General features: G+C 36.5%; 1 protein-coding gene across 5 annotated transcripts; it reads right to left on the reverse strand.

Annotated features, from left to right (window-relative positions):
* Positions 1-641: 641 nt before the first annotated feature.
* Positions 642-10,801, reverse strand: LOC129883232 (uncharacterized). Of its 5 annotated transcripts, none has more exons than XR_008765886.1 (11): positions 10,537-10,800; positions 10,084-10,222; positions 8,873-9,841; positions 7,296-7,950; positions 7,103-7,186; positions 3,451-3,648; positions 2,341-2,426; positions 1,851-1,950; positions 1,554-1,652; positions 1,329-1,470; positions 642-1,073 (listed from the first exon to the last, which is right to left on the reverse strand). XR_008765886.1 is itself a non-coding variant. In XM_055957847.1 (11 exons), the coding sequence occupies exons 2-10, from the start codon at positions 10,122-10,124 to the stop codon at positions 1,408-1,410; spliced, it is 2,295 nt and encodes a 764-aa protein (XP_055813822.1). In that variant the 5' UTR covers positions 10,125-10,222; positions 10,537-10,801; the 3' UTR covers positions 642-1,073; positions 1,389-1,407. The 5 variants fall into 5 exon arrangements, 4 of the variants coding, with proteins under 4 accessions (XP_055813822.1, XP_055813820.1, XP_055813824.1 ...); XM_055957847.1 differs by having other exon boundaries at positions 1,389-1,470; positions 10,537-10,801; XM_055957845.1 differs by lacking the exon at positions 642-1,073 and having other exon boundaries at positions 1,101-1,470.
* Between the last annotated feature and the right edge of the window lie 1,049 nt (positions 10,802-11,850).

Genomic DNA, 11,850 nt, shown 5'->3' on the forward strand with positions numbered 1-11,850 from the left:
CTAGTATAGTTTGATAAGTGGGTTTGGGGTGAGTGAGGCGTTCATAGATCTTGCCCCAACCTTTGTAGATTGGGAGGTTGTTTTTAATAGATTCTTTGCTCAAGCATGACTAGACCTTTCCCCTATACCTAAGTATGCCATTCTCTTCGTCAAGAAAGATCGAGCAGCATAGAAGCAGCTTAGGTCTGTGTAGGTCGGGAAGTTGTTTTTCCTTGGCTCAAGTATAACTGCCATTCTCCAAATTTAGTTCATAGATACTTTTAGTTTCATAATGAATTGACATTTTCTAGATAGAATTAAGTCTGTTTTATGCAATATATATTTAACTAAATTACTCAGATAATTTTATTAACAATTGAAAGAAATAGATCAGGAAGATGACTTCAATATTACTCCTAAATCTTGATGTCTAAACCTAACTTGGAATTACTAAAATTAAAAAGAAAAAACTTAAACCCACTTAAGCTGATTTGGAAAATTTTAAAGAGGGGCTAAGGTTCGGATAAAAATATACTAGTATATTAAATAGGGTTGAAAAGGGGGAGGGGGCGGTACACTAATTAATAAGGGTATGATTGGACACAATTATTAATAAAGTTAGAAATTAAAATATTTAAAATATTTAAAATAGATGGCTGGTATACTTCAATAATGGAACTACTTTTTAATTATTTTTTATTCGGATCAAATTTATATAGACTTCGGGCAACCTAACAAAAAACCATCAAAGTGAACTCAAGCCATTATTATACTAGCACAGCTCGTTTCGCTCTTCAAGCTCCGCTCTAAGTTGTTCATCACAGGGTAGTGCTAGGCTAACTTTTCCTTTGTTGATTTATGCAAAAAAGTTTGATCCCTTTATATGAGAAGCTTGGAGTCAATATACCCAGTACATAGAACTAACAGTTTCATTATCTATTGGGTCTTTTTGTCCTCATTCCCTCGTGTTAAACGGTATCTGTCAAATCTGTTCCTATCTAACGAAATGGTATTACCATTTATTGCTAAGCATCCATGGTTGAATGGTTAAAGTGCCATCCATAGTTGACAAATTCATCCAACTATTGGAAAACCTAACAAAAATACAAGACAACAAATTAGAAATGTCATGAAATTCCACGCTTCAAGGGTGGCCCTCAAGGTCGAGGAACATGTAATAGGGTGTATGCACAATATCAATAGATCATGAGCTACCACAAAAGCAATTTTCAACATGTAATACTCTATTTTTACGTCGTTGAATGAAACCTTAAACTATGCATTTATCAAGTATAGAAAAGTAAATGAAGAAAACCATATAGCAAAAGAGAGCACTTGTTCTAAACAACCTTGAACATAAAGTACAAGATTTGTATCAAAATCTAAGCTGCAACTCGCATGAATCCCACCTATCATCTCTAAAGCAGGTTAAGATATCAAACATTTGCAAACTGGGCATGATGATTTTCTGCTCAGCCATGGATCAATGCACTGCAGTAAGTTCAATGAACGTTAGAAATTTGATTGCTTAACGAAACAATAAAACACTCTGAAAAGAAAATTCAGAAGTTTACGTCTTTGTGAAACTTGTGTAAACAAGGGAGATGGCGGATAACGTCCCCCATGGTAGGAGTTTCGAGACAAACAGCACACGGTTCTTGAAGACTCTCATTCTGCAAGGAGCTAGAGAGGGTAAGCAACATGCAATTCAGCTGCTCATGGCTTTAAGCAGCAGCACGCAAACCAATATCTATACTTAAAAAAATACTATAGTAGTGTGGATAACAGATGTTGGTTTGTGATACATCAAGGCGATATATAACAGCTTGATCTTAGGTAAGAATTCAATACTGTAAGGATATTGTAGTTACCTGAACTGTTGACTGTGGCAGGTTGTTGATTTGTCGTGCAGATGAACCACCATGTTGGTGGTTGTTCTCATCAAGGGCCAATAGCATTTCATAGTCATTCCTAAACCACAAAAAAAGGAACACATGTTAGACAGCACAGAAAAGGTTGTCTGGACCAAAATAATAATGCTAAAAAGAGGTAATAGTAATACCACCAGTATTAGGGTGGATCACATAAAACAACAAAGAAGCTAACACCACGCAGATACTACATTCACCGGAAAAAAAAACTCCCTCTAATTACCCATACCCTTGGACCTTAACTTCAGAAAGGATGAAATTATGTTACTTAGGATATACGAGGGAATGTCTAATGATACCACAGAAAAATATACATTTGAGAGTATTAAGCATTCAGTCACCAATGGCTCTTTTTACATTTTAATGCAACAAAAATTAATTTCATTATCAGAAAGAACACATGAACACTGATAAACATAATAAATCTTACTCATTGAAGTCGCGCTGCGTCTGAAGGAGGTTACTGTCAACATCCATATTACTGAAAGCTTCTAATGTTTCCAATATATGCATCCTCTGCAGTATTCAGAAAAGGTAATATATAGAGTCTCGGTTATCTAACATGGACACACACTAAAGCAAATATATGGTCAGCAATTAAACATTTCCCATTTCCATCATTTTGTTAAATGATACATTTAATAAGTTAGGTAGAAGAGCATCTCCTTGACGCTGAAGTTCTGTTCGGAAGAAACTGACGGTGTCTTCAGAAAGAAGTATAGAACATAAAGGGGAAACCAGAAGAACCAATCAGGCCACAAGAGAGTATAAAGCGCTTCTAAAGCGAGTTTTTGGTCCCATGAGAGATGTCCTCTTAACATAAAATGCATGCCAAGAGTTTTTTTTTAAGGATTATATAATCTAAGAATTGGCTGAACTATTCCTGATAGATTTAATTACACATGTAAGATCTCTTAAAGCTATATTTTTCACTGCAAGGGCAAAGTTGTGAAGTTATTAGGCAATGCCAGTCACCCCCGAAAATAGTGTTTATATTTGTCCATTCACATCTACATATCCATATGGACCTCACAAAAAGTCACTTGGAAAAAAATTCATGGGTGCACCAAATATTAGAAGAAATATTTTTTAATCCATACGCATATATATGTATATTCTCATAGAAGCGAGAGTACCTTTGTGCTCATTGCTCTTTCCTTCAAATGCTAAAGGCACTTCGTGTCATTGCCTAAGACAAATCTATTCCTCTCTTACTATTTGACTGTTTATAATTCTATAGATTAGTGACTCTCAAAACTGAGATACAGATTCAATTGTCCCATTGCCAATCCTTTCTTTGCTAGTGTACAACACAGCTACTTACCACTATCTCAGTCTTCCCTATTGCAAAATGAGCAACATCAATAGGATAGAAACTAAACGTCATCACGTGTAACCTTCATCAATAAATTTTTCAAAAAGTCGTCGCGTGTAGCCAAATGAACACAAGCAGCATGTGAAATGACAAGAAATGCAATTTCAGCTGACTAAATATTATAGTACTGAACAAAATCATGAGGAAAAGTGAAAGTAATAATACCATGTCCACATCCATGTTAGGAGGAAACAGTGAATTTCTTCCTCTAGCTGATGAGATAGTACGAGGTTGTCCAGGGAAACTGTTCCTCAACCTAGTCATCCTATTCGAGGTAGACGCCCGAGCTTGAGAAGCTCTACGAGATATGTTGGAAGCAATTCTTGGTTGCCTTCTGCGTAAGTTTGATACCGATGATCCATTCTAAACAAAAATCCCCACATCCCAAAAATAAGACGAGGAAAAAGAGAGAATTTCAGTCATAGATCAAGGCACACTCATTACAGGAAGAAATCAGGATAGGAATTAAAGGCCTTTTTTCGATGCACATTTTGAAAGACATTGATATAAGATCACTCTGAAACCAGGAGATTAATGAGAAAAAGTTCTTCACTCATCAGTGATATTCAACATTAAAAGACACATAACATGGACAATACTGCAACAGCAACAAATTAAAGAGCAGAATGAAAACCTTAGATTATCGTATCCCTGGTCAATGCTGCAAGTGAAAGTTATATAACAACGTAATAACAATCAATCTGCACAGATGCACCACCCAGTACCAACTCTGATGATCGTTGATCACAGCTATATCCAACATTTGCACATTCATGTGTAAGAAGTATTTACAAATTTTTTGGAGTATGTTATAATAGGAATAGATATATACAATCCTACTTAAAATAGGAATAGGAATAGGAATAGAAATAGTAAATAGTATCCTACTTGGTACAGAAATGTATTGTAGAGTCTATAAATAGGATCAATGCGTAATAATGTAGATACACAATTCAATAATATTTTTCTCCAATATTTCTCACATAGCATTAGAGCCTCTACAATCTTGGTAGAGAATCAAAGAGCTTCTGCTGTTGGCGGGAGGCTATTACTCATATATGCCATCTGTTTGGCCAATGGTTATGTTAACAAAAGTGGGGTCAATGATATATGTATGAATCTCATATTCAAGGGAAGAAAACTCAGTCAGACAAGTCAGAGTGCGCCAATTTCAGTGACTTTCTAGGGTTGTTTTGTGTCAACCCCATATCTGTCAGTGTTTGTGTAGCACCGTACCATCTTTCCGGTGACTACTTTTTCATATTTAATTTGTATAGCACCTTACCATCTTTTCAGTGACTACTTTCTCATATCCGATTTATGCAACACCGTGCCATCTTTTCGGTGACTATATTTTCATATCCAATTTGTGTAGCACCGTGCCATCTTTCTGGTGACCACTTTCTTATTTGTGTAGGGTCGTGTCATCATTCCGATCATACCCATATAATTTCTCTTTTTCAGTAGGGTCGTGCCATAAATCCAATCCTACACATAATTTCTATTTTCCAATAGGATTGTATCATCATTCCGACCCTACCCATATAATTTACTTCTCAGACTGTTACCACTTTCAGCCATCAAATCTAATACTCCGACGCATGAGTATGTTCTGACTAGTTTTTTCTATGACTTTCTTGTTTAATATCGACTTTTCTATTGATTCCAAGACGATCCACATATTTTATACTAGATTTTGAGCATTTTCCGACGACTGCTACATTGTGAAGAAATCTACATGGAGCAACCACCTAGTTTTGTTGCTTAGGGGGAGTCTGGTAGCCTTGTATGTCGATTGTGTAAGTCACTCTATGGTCTAAAGCAATCTTCTCAAGCTTGGTTTGGGAAGATTCTTATTCAGGAAATTATCACTCTGTGTTTTATCGACATTATGCATCAAATTCAGTATTTCATACGAAAACCAAGCATATTGAGATTGACCGGCATATGCATCAAATCTAGTATTTCATGAGAAGACTGAACAGATTGACTATCAATTTTGTAAAGTCGAGTGATCAACTTGCAGATATCTCACCAAGCTCCTCATCGTTCCTCGTATTAATTGTGACAAGCTAGGTACATATGAATTGTATGCACTAGCTTGAGGGGGGGTGTTATAATAGGAATAGATATATACAATCCTACTTAAAATAGGAATAGGAATAGAAATAGAAATAGAAATAGTAAATAGTATCCTACTTGGTACAGGAATGTATTGTAGTGTCTATAAATAGGAACTCTGCGTAATAATGTAGATACACAATTCAATAATATTTTTTTCCAATATTTCTCACGGAGTATTTAAGGAAAGCACAGAGAAGCTTTTATAGCAGGGATTCTTCAAAATTTTGGAAATCAACTAGCCGCGTTGGAACAAAGAATTTGAATCTTTGGGTATGAGGTCCCACACTCATAAACATTAGATAGTGCCATGTTATTCCCCACTTATGCAAGAGCGAAAAGGAAGCTAAATCAATTTAGAACTGATTTTATATTGGAAGGTGATTCTGAAAAGGAATTCTACTAGCCAAAGTGGAAAGCAGTGGCAGCATCTAAGAAGGAAGATGGTCAAGGTGTTATCAATACGAGATGCAATTGTGTAGTAATAGGTGAATATTTTATGGCCATGCAAGTTCTATAGAGCGAACAAGGTCTTTAGGTATGTTAAGGGAGTATGGAAGGTCCCAGTGCACAATACCTGTAACATATCTTGTTCCCTTGGTCAAAACCCGTAACATCCTCTCATGTTGTAGCATTATCAGAAAACACATTGGAACAAAACCTGTAACATATCTTTTCCCACCAAAGGAAAAGAGAAAGCTGGTTACTTTCTGTGAAGTCTTGTCACAAACTACTCGTCAAGTCTGGAGCCATGGTCCTAGAAATACTGTAGAAAGAAAGTTCTAAGTGTGAAGCATGTCTGACGCATGCATACCAGGATGGGGAAAGTTCCTTAATCTCTTGGAGTGGTAGAAATACTTTTGCTAGCTGGAGGGCTGAAAATCTAGAAGCAGCTCAGAACACTTTGAAACACTATCTCTATATCCTCGTTCTGGGCAGTTTGGATAGCTTGCAACAATAGATGTTTTAACTAAGGCAGACACACTAAGTTTCATAAAATTTAGATTTGTACAATCTTTAACTTTTTGGTGTAATCTGAAAAAATATACATATTTTTGACACTGATGGACTTCATTCATAACTTGTACAGTATAACTGTAGAAGGAAGACCCCCTCTTTCTCGACAGGGTTTCAAACCTTTCTTCAACATAAGTGGGAACGAGCCAGGCAAAGATGGAAGTAACAATGTGGTTTAAGGTTTTTTCTATAAGCAATGACGAAGTTTAAGTTCCAATTCAATTTTAGTGAGTACTTTCTATTACTAAATTTCTAACTTTCATATATCACTTTCTTCAAGTATATGTATTTTTTACTTCTTAAGCATCACCCAGCCTGCACTAATTCTAGCTTCAAGGTTTAAGTGCCCAGCAAGCAAGCCTCTAACAATGCTACACCTCGCATTTGAGAATATGAATTTGGGTCCACATGCACATTGCACCACCACAAGTACAGATACTAGCAAAAGACTCTAGTTTCAATACCAATTAATGTCGAAAAAGAACCTAGTGTCCCAAGATCTATTTTTATCAGGAAATTAAAAACCAATTTTTTCATTGAAACACTGCATAATAAAGCTTTCAAACACGAACGTCATGTATAAATATCTGAATGTCAGATGACAATATCAATATGGCACATATTTACTAAGTGATGGAAAGTTTAAGAGGAGAATAAAATGCAAGGAAACCCAACATACAAGACCAGGTAGTTGGTTCTCTGATCCAGAGGAAGCATGTAGGAAATCCTCCTGCACTAAAGCCAAGGCTACATCTTCATCAATCTGTTGGGAAGAAGAGACAAATTATCAAATATCGAAGTATGGTGTGAAGACAAGAACAGCTAAATACAGATCATGAACAACTAAAACTATTCTTCATAAAGAATACCACCTCACCAACGCCGAAGGAAGGGACCTCATTGTACAACTGTTCTTGGAGTTCCCGTGCGAGCCTTTCATCAGCATCTACTTGACTGGCTCTAGCATCTTCATTCCTACTACTTCCACATACAACACGAGAGCCTTCATATCTTGTGGTAGAGGAGGGACTATCTGCTACAATCACTGGTTCTACGGCTGTACCTACATGACTTGGGTTTCTGGTGGACCTTGTATTAACCCTACTTTCAGGTGAGGCAAGGCAAATGATGTCTACATCATCAGAGACCGATGTAGAACATTTACAATGGCTTCCTGAGGCAGGTCCCTGCTTTGGTCTTTTCTTAACTGTGCTCTGTGCAGTACGATGTCCATTAATTTGGCGACATTGAGTTCCAAGAGGGGATCCCTTCGTCCCTGCAGATACACCATAAAGATGTCTAATAGAAGCTGAATCTTGATTATTAGAAGCCGAATCTTGACAACTAGTTGCATCATCTCTTCTCATCACCCTACTCCCACTGGGATGAGAGACAAAGTGTGCACTATCTCTTTCTGAAGTCCTGTGCAAATTGGGCAATGGAAAGTTCATGTTCGAACTGCGGTTGCGTGTACTTTTCCATCCACCGGATTCATCAAAGCTTCTGAACACATCTCTACTGGAATCACTGGTTTCCAACGAAAAAACTTTCTGATGAGACCTTACCAGGACAATAGTTAATTGTTGGAGATTAATTAACAGTCAAAAGTAAAGGAACCCAGAAAGTTATGCTACTGAATTGAAACAGAAATTTCTAGCAGGTTATTAAAAACATCACAACTCTTAACAACATAGAATAAGAATATGTATCTCTAAATCATGAAGAATGGTGAAGCAACTTAAATCACCTAACCAAATAGCAAGCTTTTATGACATTGACAAGAAGAGGACAAGCGTAAAATAACTGCTTCACACAAACTTAGGTATGATTATGTGTACAACAACAACATACCCAGTGTAATCCCACAACTGGAGTCTGGGGAGGGTAGGATGTGCGCAAAACTCACCCTACATTTGTGGGGAAGAGAGGATGTTTCCGATACACCCTTGGATAGAGAGGTATGATTATGAGTAATAATGTAAAATGACTAGAATAACGTCACATATCATTTCTAAGTTTACATAGGAGTAGTAATATCTCATACAGCACGCACTTACAAAAAAACTCATTTCAGCCAAAACAGAATTACGCACAGAACACATAAGTTTTTCTGAATAAATTCCGGCACAGGAAATAAGCCCAAATGCAGATCTGAATTTAGATGCATCTGTTGCGCAGATGTTTGAATCCATGCATCAATCCATACACGAAAACAAGCTAAACTGGGTTCCACGTTGATTATCAAAGTGTAGATCCTTGGTAGGGAAGTCATTAGCTTACACTATAGGACGTCTTGACATGCATGCTATGCTAATATGTCACGCATGATGTAAAACAGAAGTCCTTTTTCCCTTTGGACAGCCTAGTAAATTTGATGTGAACTGCTGACAGAAAAGAATGAAAACTATCTTTCATGTGAATATATAAACAATGTTCACCAAATACATACCTGCTAGATGTATGTGTAGGGCCACGTTCTTTTGAAGGAGAAGAATGGATTACCACCCCCTTACCCTTTACTGAAGAGATACCATCTTTAGATATCATTTCTTTAGCACTATCTGAGCTAGTACCAGCGGATGATGCTGCAAGACTGGTATCAGTTAGACCATGGATTAAAATACTGTGGTTCTCCATCCCAGCTGGCTTTTTGGCCTTAGCTATGTTCATAGGGGATATACATCCATTTCGGACCAATCTTTTCTGCCCAATTACTCTTGGTGAGTTAGCAAGAGATGCAGAACCCTCCTTCCGAGCTCCAACCTGTGCATCAATAGCAGAATCCTTTTCTCCATGAGATTTACTTAAACCAAGTTTAACTAAATCAGCAGTTTCCTTTCCTTTGCTGGTACTGCTGGATGGTGTGGAAGTTATCCTGTGCAAATGAGAGTGTTCATTCATCCCTGCTGATCGCAATCTAAATTTTTCATCTCCAGCAATATCCTGTACTCCAAATGTAGGAGCCTTAACAAATACACAAGTTGACGACCCACTTTGCTTTGTCAGGTCTATGACAGAACGGTCTAGCTGACTTTTTGATTCTGTGATTCCACTTTTAGCAAGATGCAAGTTATGTTTCTCCTTGGAATTAGGAGTGGAGGAATCCTTGAATGGAACACCATTTCTTAAAGGTAAAGTATCTCCCATACTAGAAGCTGATGAATTAGCATGGCATTCAGTTTTCATGGAACTAGGGATTCTTCTTGGAGGACGCATAAACAATCTTTTTCTTCCAACACCATTGACATTAGGTTGATTCCCATTCTCAGCAGAAACATTCCCATATCCTGAATTCCCTGATGCAGACAAATCACTCTCTACATTGGCATACCTCCTCCCATTCAGATCCTTAGCAGCTAATCTATTAGGGGTATCAGGAATATCCAATTGATTATCACTACTCACATGATCCATAAATCTGCACAACACAGCTGCAAATGGATGTATCACATTGGTGGACAAATGTAACAAATAAAAAACTAGCCCACAGATCATATAAGGTGCAGAATCAAGTCAGAATATCATAACTAACAATGGAAAAAACACACAAAAAAAAAAAAACAATGATACTTCAGTCTCAAAACAAGTTGGGGTGGGTTATAAGAATCCTTAACCCACAAGTGAGGTCTGAGGTAGAGGATACACAAACCTTACCCCTACCTTGGGACATAGAGGGGCTGTTTCCGATAGACCCCCCACATATAACCACAACGATTAAATCTTTCATACACAAGATACTACTTCAGATAACAAAATCACAATCTCCCAAGTCCATTAATGACCCTTGTTTCAGCAAAGGCTACAATCAGAAAAATGAAAAATGAAAATCTGGAAATTTGAAAGATTCTGCTTACCCATTAGAAATGAAAAACGGAAAAACATTCTTCATTTCTTCTTACCCAATTCAAATAATTGTGTTTCAAGCAGAAAACAACTACCCAAAAAGTAAATCAATGAAAAATCAAAGATAACATGATCAAGAATCTAAGTAAAGAACAAACCTTTGAAGAGTATCCACAAACCCCACAAATTTATGTATACAAAAACTTAATCTTGATATGAAAAATCAAAGATAACATAATCAAGAATCAAGAATCCAATTAAAGAACAAACCTTTGAAGGATAATTCACAAACCCCAAAAATTTATGTATAGAAATTCTCAATCTTGATATGAAAAAAGAGCCAAAAAAGCAACGCTAGGGTTTGATTTGGGAGAAGACGGAGGTGGTGGTGTTTGCCATGTCCAAACTACCCTTAGACGTTCTTGAATTTGACAAGAGATAACTCCAGTCGCAACTTAATGAAAGTGTATGACACGCGCTGATGTGAATGGTTAATGAGTCAAAGATAGTTTAGATCAGATTGTACGTGTTTTTCACTCTCTTGCTGAAGGGGTGAGTGTAATGTGTATGATGATTTGATTGTCTATGGTTCATTAGTTACCGTGCACCCTCACACAAAGTACAAGTACTTGACGTGTTTTTCACTCTCTTGGTAAAAATAATCTTCACATAATCTAGCATAAGTTATATAATGAAATTTGGTAAGTGAGGTTTGGAAAGAGTAGAATGTGGAGGTGCATAGACTGTTTCCAAAATACCTCCGACACAAATCTAAGTTCAAAGAAAGAAGGAGACAATAAAAAATAATATAGCAAGACATAAGTAGTGCAAAGTCTACCAAAAAGGAGCAAAACAATAATAAAATAGTGCGATAATTGAAATACATTAAACAACATAAAAAATGTATAACTAATACGTATATCAATTATGAAGAATCTATGTATTATTTAAAGTAGATGATAAAATAACTAATATATGAATAAACTCTACATAATTGATTTTTACATTATTAATATTTGCATAACTCTAGCTAACAATGAAAGATCGTCTAGTTGCTAGTTAGAAAGGAAATTATCCATATATTAAAACTAGACAATAACATTAACCTATCTAGTATAATCTCATATCTAATGTACTTTCTGATAAAACCTTGGCTTAAGTAAAACACATAAAAAAAGTCATGTTGAAAACAATAAATAAGATCACAATAGCATCGACGAAATAATACGATAATTGAAGCAAAAAAAACAACAAAGTAATACTAAAATCTAAGAATAAGATAGTAGGAGAGTAATAATAACAATACTAAAGAGGGACTAGACAACGTTCGACCTACTAACTTTCTGCCTTAATACTCTCGACCTACAAATCTTCCTCAATAGAGTCATGTCCTTGGTATGGTGTAGGTGAGTTACGTCCTATTTAATCACATCTCCTCAAGTCTTCTTTGCCCTATCTATACGCAATCACTAAAGCTAACCTTTCACACATCTTCAATGGGCATTTGTAAAATCTTCTCCTCACATATCAAAACCATTTCAGTCTCGCCTTCCTCATCCGATCCAACACGGAAGTCTCTCTCAC

The sequence above is a fragment of the Solanum dulcamara genome, chromosome 3 (genome assembly GCF_947179165.1).
Source record: "Solanum dulcamara chromosome 3, daSolDulc1.2, whole genome shotgun sequence".
Lineage (NCBI taxonomy): Eukaryota > Viridiplantae > Streptophyta > Magnoliopsida > Solanales > Solanaceae > Solanum > Solanum dulcamara.

Coding starts and splice junctions, on each gene's coding strand:
- LOC129883232 (XM_055957847.1), bottom strand. CDS start 10,124: ATGTGGGGGGTCTATCGGAAACAGCCCCTCTATGTCCCAAG. Junction 7,951..8,872: donor CCTACACATACATCTAGCAG/GTATGTATTTGG, acceptor GTTGGAAACCAG/TGATTCCAGTAGAGATGTGT. Junction 3,649..7,102: donor AGAACCAACTACCTGGTCTT/GTATGTTGGGTT, acceptor ATTTTTGTTTAG/AATGGATCATCGGTATCAAA.